The sequence below is a fragment of the Egretta garzetta genome, unplaced genomic scaffold (genome assembly GCF_000687185.1).
Source record: "Egretta garzetta isolate BGI_Z169 unplaced genomic scaffold, ASM68718v1 scaffold573, whole genome shotgun sequence".
Lineage (NCBI taxonomy): Eukaryota > Metazoa > Chordata > Aves > Pelecaniformes > Ardeidae > Egretta > Egretta garzetta.
The window spans coordinates 261,790-282,053 of NW_009259180.1; the positions used below are offsets into that span (position 1 = coordinate 261,790).

A 20,264-nucleotide genomic window follows, 5' to 3' on the forward strand; every position below is an offset into this window, starting at 1 on the left:
TCACACCACCCTCCCCCCACCCCCCCCCCCCCAAATTCTTTAAAGGCATACCATTGTCCTTCTACTGTAACAACCGGGGTTATTTCTGTACGTTCTAAATTGAATCAAAATTCAAAGAAGTTGTGTCACTTGCAATCACCTGCTGTGATTGCCACTCAGCTGACATGTTAGTAGATTTAAGAGCCAAAGAGGACCATTAGGTTTTTTTACTTTGATCTTGCGTATGCCACGAGCTATATACTTCCACCTGCCTACCTCTAAGGCCAATAATTTGCATTACATTAAATTACAGTTTCCAGAGTTGTACCAGCTTTGATAACTTCAGCAGTTACTGTCACTGCTTTGCATGATGGCTCATCATCTGCTCTGACATGAATATGCACCTTATTCCTAATGTGTATCCAACTGGCTTTAATTGTAGCCATTGGTTATCGAAACAACGCTAAATTAAAGTCTCTAGTATCCCGTATTTTCTTTTGGGGAAAATACTTCTACTCTGTAAATGTAACCAGGTTTAGACTGAACTCAACTCTTGCTAAGAGCTAGCTTGATTGCTGATTTCAAATAAATTATCTGACAAACATAGCTCTCTTCTTGGCTTACAAATCAATGCAGATTTTTTTCAGTTATTCGTTACTCAATGAAGATTTTATGTGAACAAATAATTTGTTATATTCTCTCTGCTTCCTGATTGGAAAAATGATAGTTAATGAACAGGAGAAAAAAAAAATCCCTTGTTCACAGAAACACACTGTGGACACAATTGTCCTGTAAACATTTCCGCTAAAACCCCTGCTCTGCAAATGGTGAACAATACTGGAGAGAAGCTAAGCTGAAACTGAACTGCTGATCAGAATTTGAATGAATGCTGTGAAAGTAATATGGCTCGTGTAATTACAAAGGGAGTTAAATATGCTTTCATGGGGACTGAATTTGGTCCATGAATTCTAAATGAGCCAGTGGATGACTTCAATTAATGGAATGACATAATAAAATTATCAATAAAACTAAAGAAATTATAAAGTGAATCTTCCATCTACGGTATTAACTACCTTCTCTAACAGTTATTCACACACTGTCAAGAATTTGAGAAACAAAAATCTGACCTTCAGAGCTTTAACTCTGATGAAGTAACAAAAGAGATAGTACAACATCAATCAGAAGAATGTTTAAATTGACAACCATCCGACATTACTACAACATCAATCTCCAAGTGCTATACTTGTATTCCAATAACTATGTTGGTTTTATGCTGAATTTATATTGTCAGCGACAATTGGTTTTAAAAACTGCTGATTGAAAAGCCAATTTGCAATGAGAAGAGACATCTTTAATGGATAACTCTGGTAATTGCTACATAATATGCAACTCTGATCTACTTCAAATTAATGCACTTACAAAATGCTCAAATAGTATTCGATTATGAGACACTGCAGGTACCCAACACAGCTGTTTTAGTTCTCCAAAAGCATTAATTAAGAACATTTTCAACTTAGCAAAGGAAAGCCCTGTCCTTCTTTTTTGATTGTACTACACATTTTTTGAGATGAAAACCAACCGAACTATGGAAATTTTTACACCTATTCCACCAGCCAGAGAAAGATTGTTAATAGAAAATAGGAAGTTAATTTCACTTTTAAAAAACATTTAAATTCAACACTAAGTAGCGTATGGAATAGCAGGGTACTGTGGGTATGTGGCCTCAGGATAGCCACATAATACGTTTTTATCAGGAGGAAAAAAATACATGGGCCCTTGTGAAGTACCACTGAAATGGTTAAGATATAACTGAGTAAGACGGAGCATGCTTTTCACCAGTCACATCACGCCCAAGGTCAGAGACAGCTACTGCTCGCACGTGTGGACAGGAGGCATTGCTTCGAGCAGTTCTCAGCTGCTGTGCTGTGGGCAACACTGCTCTGGTACAAACAGGGCCTAAGAGGAATCGTTCTGTCCAGACATCAAAAGCGAACCTCTAGGTGGACTAAAGCTGGCTGCATCCCGGGAAGGGCGGAACCCGCCGTACCCGTGGCCCGCCAGTGAGCTCCCAGTGGTGGGGCGTTCTGCAGGGCCCCGCTGGGTGCGAGCACCACGCAGCGCAGCACGGGTGGGCTGTCCCAAGGCCTGCACTTCCCTGCTGGAGGTGCTTACAGCCTTGGTAGCAACACCGCTGATGTCCTCAAGCCAGTGAGCACCACTTCACTGATGCTGAGCTACAAGCCCTATTCCTTTCTGAAGATACTTGGTCCCTCTGCAGCAGTCCTTTAGGACTTTCATGGGTCTAGGACCCACAGTGAGGAACACGACTCATCACTCCAAAGTGCTCATTTGCAAAGTACTTGAGTGAGATCTCCGAGCGGCCCACCTTTAGCCTCCTAGTGCATTAGCCAACCATTGCAAAAGCCAGCAGGAGCTTCACAAACACAACAGCCAGTTGGTTCGGGGGTGTTAGCTCCAAAGCCCTCTGGCATCAGCTCACTAGGTGTGTGTAACAGACTACTGTAAGCCCACACTCCTCAACTGAACCAAACACGAAAGGCAGTGTTACCTTTAATCAGCTTAGTGTCCAAGATGAAAAGCACAGAATCTGAATCCAAAATCCACTGCCAGATTTATCATCTAGAAGCTCATCAATATTTCACCTTCATGTTTTCAAATATTTTTATGTTTTAACTTGTTGGAATCCTTTTGGCCAAAACTATCCATACAAAAAATTACATATTCTAACACAAGAAAAAAAAATTGCCTGAAAATGTATGAGCATTTTTATTTCCTAGATGAGAACAGTTTTGAACTATTGTATAATATTCAGGCTAACAACTCTAATCTCTTCTAAATTAAAACAGTACATGGGAGCTTGAAATGCTCTGATAGTTTTAAATTCTTCGGTACTGCACTTGCTCACAACAGTTTGTTTCAATTATATTTTCACTGCAGTTTTTTTACTACAGATATTCTGGGCAAATTGCCTTAAAAATGTGAACTAGGGAGGAAAGTTCTTAGAGTGACCATCACAAGCTCAGTAACCATGATCTGAATCTTACAAAATGCAAAGAAATAAAAAGAAGATGTTAACTTTAAATAGCCTGAAACCCAATTCCTTTGATATTCCACTTACCCTCTTTTTCTTGCATCAGCCTCACCTATTTAACAAAATGCTGAATAAATAGTTTCCAGTCGAACTATAGAGACAGCAGATATATGTCCCTTCCTTCCGATATCAATAACAAACAGATCAACAGTGGATAAGATAACCAAGAAAGATGATAATGATGCTAAAGTAGGATTTAGTCAGATAGAGAGGCAACAGAATTCAAGATGAAGAGGATAACCCAAGGGCTGAGAGGCAAGTACAAAAATTAAGGCAATGCAGAAAACATGATAACATGATACATAAAACATGAAGTGGAAATACTTCATAAATTATTAAAAAAAATTCTGGTAAGAACCTTCTGTAATGTACAGCAATATCAACTAACCAATTTTTCCTAAAAAAAAAAAACCCAAACAAAACCCAAACCAAAAAACCAAACTGAAAAAGGCCCAGCTCTGTGAGCTGTGTGGTACAACAGAGGAGAACAGAGGTGTTAATTTATTAATCCTATTGTTTCTGTGCATGAGCATTCTTTGTGGTCCCCAGCGTACTTCTTTGTGCACTCCACAAGTTTGCTTACTCCTATTTTTTGCTGACATGATGCATTATTCCTTTCTGCAGTAATGTGATGAAAGCTAAGTTTATCAAGTCGAGGTAAATTACATCAGAATTTTTGCCAGTTGAAGTTTCTATTATCTCTACAGAAATCCTGCTTTACTAGGCAAAAGCTTTCTGACTGAATGTCTTTGATAGCACTTTCCGAGTACCCTTCTGACATGAGTTCTGATCAGCATTTGCAATCTTTCCTCCCATTAAAGGTCAGCTTATGCTTCTGTGCCTTTTCAGCACATCTTGTAATGTATGTAAAATTGCACCAGTACCTCTACTGTAAAATATTAAATAGTACAGCTATCTTAAAAGAACCCTTATCCATTCTCTGAGATGAGCATTTCCCTTTTATTTAAAAGAATGGATGGTTGAACAGATATGGCATATTATGGACAACTGCTTTTATTCCTGTTGTATTTTGTGGTTAGGGGTTTTACTTGCTTTTTCAAACATACGTAATCTGTGGCACTGGCCAAGTTACCTTTGACTCTTATGCTGTTTCTACCTGCATAAAACAAACAGTCATTTCTCAGTCAGAAAAATGCGTATCGATTAGCCAATATTAATTTAATAAGACCTTGGTTTTATTAGAGCCTTCTTAGCTCTACATTTTGAAATAATTCAAGTTCTTAATGTTCTTCCTTCTGGTCCTAAATATTCATAGCACTCAAAAGAACTGAATTCCTTTTTGAATTCTTCCTTTTTAACTTCAGCTCAGGTCCTGGAACCTGAATGTCAAGATTACTGCTTTAGCCAGATCACTGGTTTCAGCTTATAGTAGTATTTTCCTTTCTCATTATTCACGCTCACCTTCAGCAGCGATCCTGTACACTAGGCAAGAATATAGATCTCAAAAGCATCTAAGTAATTTGTAAGTCTTTTAATTCTAGGCCATCCTATTGAAACAAAGAAAAAATTTCTTTGAAACAAACCCATTTCTCTAAGAGTGCGTAAATGCTACATGCATCATTCTCCCAAATGAGAAAATCAATGTTACTCTTAGGAGGAAAATGATTGCTTTTCAACTATTTAATTTCACTATGGTTGGAGTTTCAATTCCAAGTGATCAGTTCTCTCAATTCTCACAGGCATACACAATGTTTTTACACTACGTAGTTTCAAACACAAAAATAAATAAGCAGCAATATCCCTTCCATTATTTCCAAATTGAGGGATGCAGAAGATATTTCCTCTGATCCAGAATAATGCAGTTCTACAGCTTTTTTCTTTGCTTTTGTTTTTAATCAGTGAAGTGGAACACACAAAAGACCTATTCTAGGTCTGAAACCTGAAGAAGGACCCTTGTGCTCATTCTTTTGAATTCAACTGTCTTTTACCCTGTGAACAGAGAATGACATTCTTTATGTCTGGTACTTTCATAAAACGAAGAGACAGGTTAGTCTCTGGTCTTACTATCACACAGACCTATGGCCAGCTGGAAAATACAGTCTGCAAATCACTCATGAGTCTATGCTCAGACAACGGACCTAGCTATCAGATCCATACTTGTACTTTACCAGCTAGTAATTCAACCCCACTGATCTTCACCTGCGAATGAACAACTCTCTCCAGTTTAAGAGAATCTCTCCTACCAGGCAATAGATACTGAATTTGAATGAGGTAAGCAATACAGAAGACTGGGTAAGGGTCATAGAACCCATATCAACAGAAAGGCTCTTGAATCAAACCACAGCATGCACAGAAATAATTTATTCATGGTTCGGTGCAACATTTGCTCCAAAACTAGAAAACAGATTAACAGATTCTCTCTCTGAAACTTTGCACTGAAGTAAATAATGAGAATTTGGAAGTAAATAATAAGAATTTGGCCAGAATCAAACTTAAGGCAAAAGATTTAAAAAAGAAAATAATATACAACTTGGAATTATACAGTACAGTCTTCATCCACAACATGTCCCCAATAAGAAAATGTTGTACTGCCTGTGCTAGGGCAAGGAAGGACTGGTTGGGTTTGGAAACCTTTGAAACATCTCTGTAGCCCCCGATGCACCTGACATGTATTCTAAAGAGGCTACAGCTTTGAAAAAGTGCTTGTTGGATTTAGCTTCTCAGGCATACATCAGAAAAACTCTCTACTTTGAAAAGGACTGCAAAAAACTAACAACAGATTTTGCTTCCATTACAAACAAGGTCACAGTTTCTATTAACTTTACTATGATCAAAATCAGGATTTATGCACCAAAAGAAATTAACAGAAATATAAACAGCCTAAATTGCCATAGTAAGCAGGCCCTTTACAGAATATGTTTAAAATAAAAATTAGAATTCATTAATGCTTATAACCTTGCTAGGCAGTTTCACTAACTCTGTAACTTTATTTTCTATTACTTGGTCATTTACTGAACTGAACAACCTACATTAAAAAAAAATAGCTATTCTAGTTCCAGAAGCATTTACTGCGGAAATACCCTTGTTCCCAGAAAGCATGTAGTAGGTACATAAGGTCCAGTGCTTAGGGCATTCCACAACATTTAGAGAAGAAGGCAAAGGAAGACAACGAGCCTGACTGTGCTCCATCAGACACAGCCTCTGGCAGAATGGGAAGAGAAGCACAGAATCCTCTGCAGGGACACTCGATCTGCAGCATCTGCAGAGAGAGACTTGCAAGGGAAAAGGCTGCACCACTGACAGAATCTCAGGCAGCCACGCTACAAACCATACAGGGCTTAACGCAGCACCCAGCACAGCCTGCACTGCTCAACTGATGTCTGCTCTCCTGTACGAACCAGGCCGACTAGCTAAGCTGCCTCTCTTGATGCAGCTGCTTCACTTTGTGTGAATAATGACCTACCCTGGCTGTACAAAGAGAGGAAAGACTACTCTCGCTACCGCATGGTGTGACTTTTCCCTGCAAAGTATCTGGACCGAGATGCAACTGAGTGTTTTGTACAGTTCACTTCCTGTATAGCACTCTGTGTATGTAAAATAGTCATCATGAACCAGGTAATTACTAACTTCAGACCAGTGTGTTAGCCGGTCCTTAGAAAGGAGCGGTACTGCGCAGCGCAGATGTCAGATCAGCCTGTCTTATACACAGGCGCTGAATGTGTCCAACATTTACCTTGAAGACAAACATGAACATCAACCCTGAGTTTGCACGTGACTGACAGCTGTTAAAACAGCTGCTGTGCTTCTTTTTATTGCTTAAAAAAGACTCCTTGAAAATGTTTATTGTAGACATCTCATCTTCAGGGCAGTGATTTTTCAAGTTTGAAGGGTCAATCATTGATCCACATCAGCAGGTTTTGTTCTGTTCTTCCTTATTCCCTGACAACTGCTGAAACATGCTATTACCAGCGGCTGCTAGACGTGGGGCCTTCTCTTTAACTATTTTCTTGCACAGAGCCTCAGTTTGCAATGCTTATGTGTTTTACACACACACTTAAGAACAGGGTCCTCCTTCTAAATAACAAAAGACCTCTTATTTTCTGAAATATATGTATTTCATAGTAGTTTCTTAGAATGCTGTATTTTTGGCCCAGAATTAGTACAATTTCATTGTAAGCTTAATTTTCAGCTGTAGGAGAAAAAGAACATGTATTCATCTGTAAGGCAGGCTCAGGATCTGAGTCATCACAGCTATACGCCATTCTTAAATTTCAGAAACTCCTTTATCTAAAACTTTTCAGGACAGCAATATCGTGGTGCTCTGTTGGCAGCAGAATCAAGACTGTCAAGGAAAAGCAGCTGCAGAATTCAGTGTTTGGATGATTTGGGTTTTTTTAAAGCAAATGGAAAGGTGTCAAGGAAAGCTTGACCTGTAGTGAAGGATATAATCACATGCTATCTATTGATTTCTCCTTATAAAACGGAATATAATGCTTCTTGGTCAGCATACTTCACATGCACAGAAAGCCACTCCCCTAAGGGGGCTACTGTTTCTGCTTCCAAATTCCCTAAACGCTCCTTTCTGACAAAGCACGTGGCTCTTCTCCCAGCTTTCCTGGCATTGATGATTGCCCAACATGATTTTTCACTAGGCAGAGGAATCTAAAGAAAATTTTTGACATTGGAACAGACTCATTAAAATCAAGGCTCTACTAAAACTCAAATTTAGATGTTTATGATTGTAACATCTCAATAGCCTAAAGATCAAACTAACTCTGCTCTAGAGATGTCTAAATTATTCATTTAAAATAAACTGACAAATTTACTTTGCTTTTTTTTTTTTAAATTATTTGCAAAGCTATTTTAATTCTTTTGATAATTATTTGCTGAACATCTTAGGAATTGTTCCCTCTCCTAGGCTTTAGAAATTGGACTAATAACTATATGGTGTTTGTGATCAACCCTGTACTTTTTTACTCGAATATAAATGCCTTCATTGATAGCAATTTTCACTGATATATATTCTTGTTTACAAATTAACAAACATCTGTGTATGAACAGCCACCATGCTACAAAATTACATTGAATAAAAAGTATTTTTTACAAAAATACACACTCACTCACTCATGAATCATACAAAGCATTTTTAGAAGTTCATGGGAGTTCTTGTAACTGCTGTTTCCAGTACTTCACACACTGTGCTTAGAATACAATATAAAGCTTTCAGGTCAGAGTCTCACACGGTGTAAACTCGCATAACTCTGCTTGTTGGCATGACTTCCTTTCATTGCCTTCAGCAGCGAGGCAGTATTTCATACCACATAGGGCTGTAGTCATCAGTTTCTGAGTGTCAGTTCTGCAATCTCTTGCAAGAATATGAAAGGATATGAACAGCTGTCCCTTCTCACCTGCATTTCTTTTCTAGTAAATCTCCCAATCGAGTCTTCTGACCCTGGTCCTCAACTTGAATTCCTCAAAATCTAACTGGTTTGTATTGACTTTCACATCCCTGGATGAGCTCTGTGGTTTAACTGCTTATAAATTGAGAAATATCTGAGCCAGAAGCTATTGAACACGGGAACACAGAACTGCCCATTATCCTCTCAATCACAAACACTTTTCAAGGTAAATCTGTACTTAAAATATCACTTCATTGACTGATGGGACTTGTTTATTATACAACAGTTATAATCTCTAATACTCTGGTGTTTCATTCTCAGCAAAGAATCTTCCCAATTATCACTCAGGAGTAGTTTTAATGCAAGTGACATACTGTCATCAGTCTGCCTTCAAGATTACAGGCCTGGTTAAACAGCAGTCTTAAACAACACCAAACACCCAGGCTTAGGCGGTTCCCAGAATTAGGAAGAGAACGCAGTCAGGCCTGGGGCATGTACTTACTGCAACTACAGGCAACCATCTTTTCCACTGAAGATGGGGGCACTGCTGGAAATGGACCTTTTAAGGCCTAAATGTATGACTGAATTGTAGGTTTGCTTCAACAAGTTCAAGAATTAAAACAGTACCTTTACCCTTTTCTGTATGAACCACTTTAAGAAAAATTGGCAAAAAATGCACAACCTCACATGAACTTTGTTTTGTACTGTTTTGCCACTACTACTCTTCTGTCTTCCTTTCCTTCCTTTGCATTTCTCTCTTCTCACTTTCTCCTTTACTGCCAGCCCACCTCATTTCCCCATTTTCCTGTTTCCCTCTATCATCACACTGAAGGGGGACTGCTTCCTCACACCCCCCGGCTATCTCCAGTGTAGTGTCTTTGGCCAGGAACAACTGTGGGCTGTTGTGCTGAGCTGGGCTGAGCTGTTCTCATGCAACTAAATCAATGTGAGTTCTACCACCACTGAACAGTGTAGTAGGAACATATTTTAACTACTGCTGTTAACTGTTTTACTGCGTTGCATTTATTATGTGAGCTATTTTAGTAGTTGCAGAAGTTGGTTTCATTCAGCTGTTCTAAGAAGCAGCAGCACTGCACAGCAGAAGAGGCTTGATATGACAGGCTAAGACATGCACTAAAAGCCCCTTCCAAAGAGCTGACCATCAGCACACCAAAGGTACCAAAACCACCTTATGGCCTTGCTTCATGCACAGCTAATAGCTGACCTGTATCCATGGTGGCTACGAGAAGTAATAGCAGATGCTCAGGTGTGATAGCGGTGTTCTTGCTGATGAGTCTGGGCAGGTATGCCAACATACTGCATGCTGCTGTACAGATGGAGCAGTAAGGACACTGTCAATTTTGGACAGAGAGCAACTAAAGGCAGAAATGGAAGGATGTGGTGCTCAGGAAGCAATACACTCCAGCAGCAGAACTGGGAGAGGACGAGCAACTTAGGAAGTTATACTGTTCAGATGCTACCACTTAGAAAGACAAAGAAGTTCTCAACAGAATCTATAATTACCTGGGCAACGCTTTGTAATGAAAAATAGGACAGGACAAAATACAGCTACCTTGGGAAGCACTCTCTGAAGACAGAAGGAGGGTACAAAACACACCTAATTGTGGATTCTAGTTTTTCAGGTGCCCTCTCTCTTTTCAGGCCGAGCCAAACACCCTGCTATGAGAAATTCTCTCTCATTAGTACTATCAGAGGACTATGGAAACAGACAGATTACTTTCTGATTTTCTACTCCATCATACTATTTAGCCACATGTAAGATTTGCATCAGTTTCTCTATTTGTAGAACAGTACCACAAAATAAACACAAAGCGCTCTAAGATACTTGCAGGAATGAACTATGAATATGCTAATATTAGTTATGGAAGACATAGAGTGGATTGCTGAAAGGCTGGGGAATCGGAATCACAGAAGTTTAACCATCACTAATTCTGATGTCTATTTAAAATTAAACTGAAGCACCACAGAGAAAATTATTTCTGATAATTTCATTGCAATATTTAAGGATATTTCCTTGCCATTTTCTACTGCATTTAATTATGAAGCTACACATGATGTTCTTGATACTGTTTGCAAAAAACGGAGCATTGACTTTTAATGTCATGTATGCAGTTGCCTTTCTGTTGACTTCAATGATTTCTTTCTTGTATAAAACATGCTAAAAGGAAACAGTAGCGTTACATACAAATCTGAAACTGTCACTTCATGTCAAACACCTCATCTAAGCCATTTCCCATGCAAAAAGATGAAAATCCAAAAACACCTGAAAGAGGTTAGTGGGAAGAAAAAAAAAAAGGAAGCTAGCCAATTTAGAAGAGAGGCTATAGCAGTAACTAAGAACAGCAACTTAAACTGCATATGAGGGAGTGGTTCCTGGCAGCCAGATACATTAATGCACATCTAGATGCAACTGTGCAAAGGCCTCCATGGTGGCAGCTCTAAAACTGTAAATGGAATAGCTGCAACTTTAAAACTTTGCACCAGAACTAAGAATGGCACCATCAAAACCCTCAGCCATCCAAGTAATCCTGAATCCAGGGACTAATCTTTCTGACTAATCTATTTTGATAAGGACTGCCAGGCAGGCAAAATAACCCCCTTTATATAGCATTTCACCTCTACTAGAATATAATTAGCATCTCACCAATATCTTCTGTGGTTACGGGCAAGTTCACTAAGACTAAAAGGAATATTTACTCAAATATTTCTGATATGCTAGAGGAAATGTAAATAACTGCAGCTCTACTTAAGCAAGAGATGAATATGTGCAATGGAAATTTCATAGAAAAAAGCCAAATAATGTTTGTTAGTGCTTTCCCTGCTAATACCATAATCCCTAACATAAAGTCTACTCCTTTTAAAGAAAGTTCTCACTCATTACCGGGATCTTGCTCATATATGGGCCTTTTTGGGCGTTGTTTTTAACATCACTAGTTACAAATTTAAAAACATAGCAATGGGAAGATGACAACATTGTAATTATGAAAGGAGCAGAATCTCGTCAGGAAAAGTTTCCCTTGTCTCTTTTCCCTCTGTCATTTATTTGCTGCTATCTTATACAGAACTTCAGCTGACATTCAAAGGTAGTTCTTGATCTGGTGAATACTGAACAGTGCTAATTGAAGTGACTTTTGTTGTATTTATTGTTGTTTGTCTCTTAACTATAATTAAAATTTCTAATTGGAATTTACAGCTGTGCCTGTGGTGTGTTGTTATCACAGATGATATGCCAGAAGAGTTATGGTGCCCTCCCAGAAGATGAAGAATAATGGCTTTGGCTCACAGGTAAATTACAGAGTTCCTTAGTGAACACTAAGGACTGGCTTAAAAAAAAGCCCTCCTGGAGGCACACAGTGGTTACCACATAATTATGTGACAAATAAGCCACAGCCCATACAGTGAGCGAGTCTGATGGATGGGATTTTCAGATATTTTTGTCTTCATCTTTCATAATTTACTCAAGCATGCTACCACTAGCAGTCAATATTAAAGGCCGTCAGCAAAGCAAGCCAGCACAGAACACCGTTGCAACAGATGGAACTTGGTCAGGAAGTACAGAACCATATCTGCATTTCACCAAACTCATGTCTCCAGCTCACTATGAGATCCAGGTACAGAGGACAAGACTACCTTTGCTGCTCTGTGTTTATGTCTGAGATTTTAGGAGGATTCATTTGCTGTACAGTCAAATCACGCAATGGACAATTCCACAAGTAAAAACCACATTCCAGAACTTAAGTGGAGCATAATAGGGTCCTTTTGAGAAAACAAATTTAAAAAGTAGTCAGAGAAAAAAATTATTCAAACTGGAGGGATTTTTCAGTTTCTCCAATCACTCCCACAAACAAATCCATTTCCTTTATGTCGCTTTTGCTTATGGTACTATTCAGTTAGATAATTTGCACACCTCTCTTTGACAAGAATGTTCTAGACCATGTAACATTTTTACTGTCAAGATTTGCCTAGAAACACTTTCAGCTATGCCCATATACTTAGCCACTTGGGGAAACACAATGTTAACCCTCTCGTTTGTCAAGTTAATAAACCCAGCTGTTGTGCAAGAAAATGGAAAGGTTTTGGTAATTGGCATGTAATAGAATAACAGGAAAACAACATAGAAAAAAGAAAAGGAGCTTTAGAAGAAGGGCTTTCAGAAGAACAGGGTTTGGAATTTGACACGGCTGTCTGGTGTGAAGAAGGTGGCTGTACATTTCAGATTTGTGAAAATGAGACAGTACATATGTCAGGTAAAAAAGATGTTGCTTCAGGTAATGTATAAATGAACTGTGAGTATACATACGTATGTATGTAAAACGTTTTAAAATGCATTGTTTCATTCATACGACATGCACGGTTAAAGATGAGAATGGAAAGCTTTTATCAACAAATCTGGGTCAGTGTTGACACTCATACTCCTTAAATTCTTTCAAAATGAATAAACAAACTTCATTGTCAAAGCCCTAACATACCACAGAAATAATGTTCTAACTTTCTATAAAAGATACCAAACAGCTTACGGAGGTATTGTTGCAGGAAAACAATGACAGCTACAAGATGGTTTATCCTACACAGTCTACGAAGAGCAGCAGCAATACGAGAGATCATTGACAAACCAACCTGTGGTGTCATCCCATGGCAGATGTACATGATTGGGATATTTTCTGTGTCTGGTCCTTGATCAAGGCACAAATCACTTTTCAGCGAATTCTGCAGCTAAAATAAACAGAAAGAAAAAGAAATCAAGCAAATCTTACATGAGACAAAAATGGTGTGATTACTTTCTTTTCTTTGAAAAAAAAAATCCTATGCAATTGAGCAAAGAAATACACAAAATTAAAAATACTTGATGCAGTGAGGATATTGAAAAGCAAGCTCCAGGACTAAATTCTTCCTTGTAGATAATCTAACACTACTGATTTCAATAATGTTGCACAAGGTTTCAGGGAGGGTAGATTTCAAAAAGCCTTCAGAGGCTGAAATGATTTTTGATATAAATTTTAAAATATTAAGTCTAATGAGACTCTGGTACACACTATATACAAAAGACAAATTTTTTTACCAGTGCAGCTAGCTGAGCAGTGTGGATGGAGTTTCAAACGTAGGAGAAATCCCTGTAATTAAACAGCTTTTCAGAATCACTCAGGAGATTCTTTTGATTTCTGGAAATAATTCAAAAAAATCCTTTCTGCTGACTCTTAGAGACTTCTGGCCAATTGGTATGCACCAGCTCTTCTTTGCATTATTCCGGGCTAACCCACGCACAGCAATCGTAGCTATGAACAGACTGCAAAGTACTTGGCCCTGTTGATCACAAAGCCCTATGTGTTACCTGTGCAGTGCTGAGACAGAATTTTCTGAAAGTGAAATGCTAAATTAATGAGCACAGATAGCTGGAAGGTCTTTTCAGAGTTTGAGGCCAAAGATGTGGATGGCATACCCATGGGCACGTATAAAGGTGTTCAGTGGTATAAGATAAGTTCAGAGAACATGACAGAATTGCCTGATGGAGGGAGTGAAGAGGTGATGTGCTTTGCGACCATCTCTGATTAACTGTTAGCTGTGTACAGGGGCCTCCTTTGGGGAAAACAAATTGATATGCTTAGAAAGGAAGTCTGGAAGTGCACTAGTATGTAAGAAGTGTGGACAAGCCAGAGACTGAAACCAGGCAGTGAATAAAGTCAAAACCATCAACTTATCTCTGCAAGATTTCCAACTCCAAACCTAACTCTAAATTCAACAATAGACAGGACAGATCTCAACGTTAAAGAGAAAATATGCATTTGGTATCAATACTGGCCTTATTCTCAGCTGCAAGCCTCAAGAATTAAATAGTGCTTCCTCTCTCAAAGCTTTGTATTTCTTAGCCATAAACGTAACCACAACCATGACTCTAATCATAATCAGATGTTAGGCACTGCTCTCTATCCAAACCAGTGATAAAAACAAGCCTTAATAATTCATGTCTGGATCCATCACTACTTTCGGCTTTTCAAAACCTCTTCCACAAACTCAAATTCTAATGCTTGTCCAAGCCCTAATATTATAATCTTTTCCACAAAATCCCCATAATAAAGGAAGCTAAAAAATCTGCCTTGACCAACATCAGCGTGCGACTTAACTGAGAGGGCTGACCCAGCAGTCAAACAGATGCAGAGACTTTAGAGTCCCAAGCTTTAAAAAGAAACATGACCTTCACCCAAACAGCAGCTGTCTGGTGATCAGATGCTAAAGAAAAAGCAACAAAACATTATATTCCTTTTAACACCAGTCCTCCTCTTAGGAAGCTTGAAAAAAAAAAGTAAAATGAGGTCTTCAGATTTAATTTCTCAAACTCTTATCCCAATCACAACTCTACAATTAGTTTAGAATATTTGTAGATAAATGTTCCCTACAGAAAACAGAAAAACAAACAAGCCAGTAGCCTGTTAACTAATAATGCTGTTTTAAAATCTGAGGCCCAGACTCTTAGGAACAAACGCTTTCCAAAATCTAGTAGCTTTGTGACAACCAACAATTAACTTGGGCAATGCTGTTTTAGACTACCAAGACTTAATCTTAATTACAACCCAAAATCTACCCAGGTCACCAATCCCCATACTGAAAAATGGAAATTATTGGTCAATATTGCTGTTTTCTCCCTTTCAAACTTAGAGCCTTATAGAATACAGAGAGAAACTAGACTACTGAAATTTTGAATTTGCAAAATTATCTCAAACATCAAGCTGAAATCAGGGAGCCAGTCTCTATAAAAATACATCAGCTTTTGACCCATGGACATCGTGCTCTCCTAACTTTAAGGGTACTGCAGAATTTGGAAAGAAATTTGGTTCCCAAACCCTTACTCAGCCACCAACCCTAATCCTAGCTATATGCTGCAGCATAAACTAGACATGAACAATACAACTATTTTCCTAACTCTTACAGAACAGGAGGAAATTTAGGATTCAGGAAATAAAAATGGATGGTGACACTGTAGATGCCTATATTCTAACCCTCACCCCTATTCAGATAACTTTTGTAATTACTCAGGGTTTAGGTTTTTGGTTTGGTTTTTTTTTTTTTTAAATTAATGATAATGATATAGTAGCAATATCTCTGTTTTCCACAAAAAATGAAGACAGTTGACGAATGGAAGCACTTAAGAGAATCAGCAAGCAGCTGACTTGCATTGAAATATCACAACTTGCTCCATTATAAGACATGCAAGGGAATAGGAAAGCTGACATGAAGGAAGATTAGAGATCCAAGCAATTCTGTTACTAAAAAGATTGGGACACTTTACCTTTTTGTTTTATGCACTAGTATTTCATAAAACAGTAAGCTTTGTATTTCATAAAACGTTCCCCCTTTACCTGTACAGATACCTTGCCATAGCTGCCCACTAATTCTTTTGTGATAGTACAAATAATGAAATAAAATCCTACTCCTCATATCTTTCTTGGCTGATGAGGCTACTCTTTTCTTCAGAGAAAAGACTGCATCATGTGCATTATTATGCAGTACCTAAATATGCACGTTCTGCTGACCAGCGAGTTCAGTATTTCTGTAATAAACTCTTCTGATTCTTTTTGGTTTGTATATTGCCAGTGAGGAACCTTCAAAGGCTGATGCAAAAGTCTCAGCAGAATATCAAATCATAGGGTGCCTGTTCGCTGATTTTCATTTTGACTTACATGATGCAGAGTTAATCCTGAGACTACGCAACCAGTACCTTAGCTATTCCACTGGTCTTTCTTGTTTTATCTAGTATCACTTCTGCCTGCAATCAGAGTTTTTAGCCAGAGGTACCTACAAGCAGAACGATGCACCTAGTAGCTGCTATGCCTCCTTCTCCTCAGGAAACTCTGCACCTGATTAGATCATGTCATTGCTAAGGGCAATTCCACACAGCCTACAGAAGAGGCTCCTGGCACACAGGTGTGATTTTGGCATTGTTCTGAACTATTTTGGAAGGTAACCATTATCTCATGCATTTAACAATGACCTAAACCTTTGTTGGAAGTGTTTTTCATGTCTTTTTTGATTGTATGAAAAGCCATCACGATAATCTTAATTGATCCTCAAAGGGGTCATGGAACTTCATGGGGGCATACAGTCACTTCATTTGCCAAAACAGAACAGCTGCTTTATGGCACCCTCAAGGGTCTTCCCAGAGCCATACCGGCAAACTGCGCAACTCAAGACTTCTTTTTCAGACAGAATGTCTCAAACCAAATCTTTCACTTGTATTGCCTGCTCTTACTAGTTAATGTTTCCTAATTGGGACTTACATGCAAAAAGGCAAATTTAATTCACAGGAATCAAGTTTTGTGATATGACTCTGGATAGACAATGTGAAAAGGACGTCCTAGCTCTACTAGTTCATATTAACTTACTGTGCTCATCTTTCATGTCAGGCACACCTGCCCTCTCTGTTTAGATTGCCAGTTTTCTACGGGCAAGAATTATCTCTGCTTTAATTAGCTCAGTACAACTCAAGTGTGATTTCAACATAGACAAGCACAAGCATTGCTTGTCACACAAGCAATGATGATGATGATCATCCCAAAATACCGGCATTTGAGGTTCTAAATTAAGATCTGGCTACAATATTAAGAAGCTTGCAGTTGAAATACTAAGCCTATTTTGTTACTTCACCTGCTGCCACAAACCTTCCAACTGACAGCTCCAACGTGTCTAAAAAAAATCATGTCTTGAGTATCTGAGTGGAATGCAAGCCACGAAACAAACAAACAAATGAACAAAAAAACAGGGAGGAAGGTAACGTTCAGAACACCTCAGCATAAACTACAGCAGAGCAGCTGTCTCTGCCAACTAACCAGTCTAACAAATTATTTAACTGGTGACTTCAAGTTTATCTGATCATTCTACTTAGAGACAGGCATTGTCTTCATTAATTACTTCCACTATTACACCTTCTCCCCCACCTTTTTAGAATGGGAAATGTAAACAAGATCCTTACCACCCCATAGGCGACAGTATCTGAATACATTCTCATTTCTGGATACACGCTGACAAGATACCACCTAAAGGTCTTGCACTGGAGCTTTTTCCTCAAGGCCTTCCTCTCAGAAATATCACCAATATCAATTCCGGAGTCCTGTACATAAAACAAAGGACAGAAAAAGCAGAAAAGACATCAGTGATACACTTCCGTGTAAACTAATCATCCAGAATTGCCCTGATTGCAAGGATGATTACAACCTATGCTAATTATCAGGTTTCGTTTGTGAAGTGAGTCTGTTACACACTCCAAAAGTGCCCCAATTAAATATGATACAGCTCACCATGGTGGGGTCTCTTTCAAAGTCTGCTTTGGTCAATGGAACCACTCCTATTGAATTCAGTGGGGTTTAGATCTAGCTTCCAATGAGTATCACTGTTGTTCTCTAATTCCCTGGCACTTTACAAATGCAAAAGTAATTGGCAGGAAGTAGCAAGTTGCCCTAGAAACAACCTTATTGCTGGCATCCCACTGTGGCCTAATCATTAGTATATGACACTTTCTGGCCATTTCTGAAGTCTGGGTTTACTGCTTCACTGCAAAGAGCAGAAGCTCTGCTCACCTTTCTAAAATATCACTTACTAAATTTCTCTTGTAATGTAAAAAGAGAAGTTGCTATTTTCATTACAAGCATTTGCAGAATATTCTCTCCCCTAATTTTTATTCTCCTTTACATTTCTCGCTAAACCTAATTTCTACTTATCATAAGCGCAGATCATAAAGCGTGAGTTTCATGAAGTCCTTGTATATAAAAAATCAATAATTTATTATATTAAAATCATGCAGCAGAAATTTTTAGAGCGAGATCTAAGTGCAAATCCATGGCTGCTATTTGACAGGAAGTAAAATGAGACATTTTGCTCCATACTGTGCTCTACCACTTCTGCCTCACAACAAAACACAGGATAAATAAATTTTCATAGGGAAATCCTATAATCTATCTACTTAAACTACAGCCTTTACTAGGCCATAAATGCCCCAAAGATTTTGTCAGCCACCAGATATGATTTAAAAATAACATTGGAAGCATTTAATTTTCTTAGTTACACATCAAAAAACTATCAGTATCTAGGTTTCTGAGCTGCTGAAGCAACATTTTCTTAGTTACACATCAAAAAACTATCTTTATCAGTATCTAGGTTTCTGAGCTGCTGAAGCAACAACGCTTCCTACATCCCAAAGCACTGAATTAATGTTAATCTGGAACAAGTATATTTTATTATGGAAGCATTTTCTAACTAAAGTAAAATTGAATTCCACATTAGCAAAGCATACTAAAAAGTAGGAAACTGAGGTCTGGCATAAACAAGCATAACTCAAGTTAATCCTTAAAAACGATGACTCCCCTCCCCTCAAACCCTCCATCATTCAGAAAACTTTATGTGGAACTACTCCTTAAGCGATCATCTGACTTTTCGAACAAGTGACTAGACAGAGGAACGTGCTGTAGGGTGTGGTAAGACAACCAACTGATTCCATGGAGAAATGCTGCTCATGCATCTCTCTGGCTGCACTTGCACTTGCCAGCATATGTGCCACTTGTGTGAAGGGAAAGGAAGATGCCAGCACACAGACGTTTGACTTCCAGCACTAACAAGGCTTCCTGGGATCAGGCACTAAATTGGTCCAGTGCATCCCAATTCCCTTCTCACGCAACCCTGCGGGCACCAACGCTTGTTTCCTCACAGTTATTGTATAAGCTAAGAAAGAGCGTCTGGGGCCTCAGTAATCACATCCTCCAATGCAGCTGGAGAAGGAAAATAGCTCACAGGTAGCATACTGGCTTTATCACCAGCAACAACTCAGTGTGTTCCCCAAAGCTGAGCACATGATGGGAGGGAAAAAAAGAAAAAATACAAACCAAAAAATATAAGGGAGGACACATGGAGAACACAGCTCTTGCTTCTGGGACTTGAAAAATCTTTCCTTTGGATTTTAGGTGCTTTTCTGAATCTATTTATCTAAGTAGTTACAATGCAGAAATCACCATGGTATCCGAAATCCCCATTTGAAGCCCTCAGTAGTTCAGAGCCACCCACAGAGATCCCAAGAGGACAGTCACAGCACACTGCCAGAGGAGTTGAACTTTTTTTTATTATTATTAGCTCTCAAAGACTAAAACCTTTGGAAACATCATACTATGGGGCTTCTCAGAGATCTGGGAATTCTTCCACGGAAGAAACAGGTTCTGTGGTTAACATTTTGGAATAACATATTTCATGGAAAGTCCCGACTGTTGTAACTGGACACATTTCTATTACCTACACAGTCCATCACCAGTGCACTATTTCATCAGTTTCCAGATAGAGAATTACTCCTGTAGTTATCCACTTGTGTAACAGTATTTGGCCATGCTATCTGTCTCAATGATGTCTTGACATCTTTTTGTCTAAGCTGAAGCTAGGTTTGATTTGAAAATTGTCCCTCTGGTATTTCACCTTTAATTTAATCTTGGGGTAAGCAAAGACGAAACAGAAATATTGCCATCCAGTCTGATATCTACATTTGACCTAATCCATCCCCAGCCTTTCTCATCCACCATCTCTTTGCCCACTGCCTATTTGAAGTCTGTATTACAAGTGTCCCACAAGCTTTAAGTTATTTTTTTAGGTTGCTTCTTTACACTGAACACTCCCTCCCTCCAGTTGGTGTTTCTATACCAATCAGAGACTGCATTGCTCCCAACCTTTTGATGTACAAAAGAGGACTCCCACTAATGATGTAGGTTTTCTTTATACTGACAGATTCAATTACAGGGCTTGGGAGTGTAATTTTGTACTGCATTTTC

The 20,264-nt window shown here is 38.7% G+C and overlaps 1 protein-coding gene across 1 annotated transcript in view; it reads right to left on the reverse strand.

Moving 5' to 3' along the window:
* GALNT18 (polypeptide N-acetylgalactosaminyltransferase 18) overlaps window positions 1–20,264 on the reverse strand; it is a 245,384-nt gene that overhangs the window by 35,632 nt on the left and 189,488 nt on the right. Inside the window, 2 exon segments of the mRNA XM_009635644.2 lie at window positions 13,090–13,185; window positions 17,435–17,572. Of these exon segments, the coding sequence (XP_009633939.1) occupies window positions 13,090–13,185; window positions 17,435–17,572 (234 nt within the window).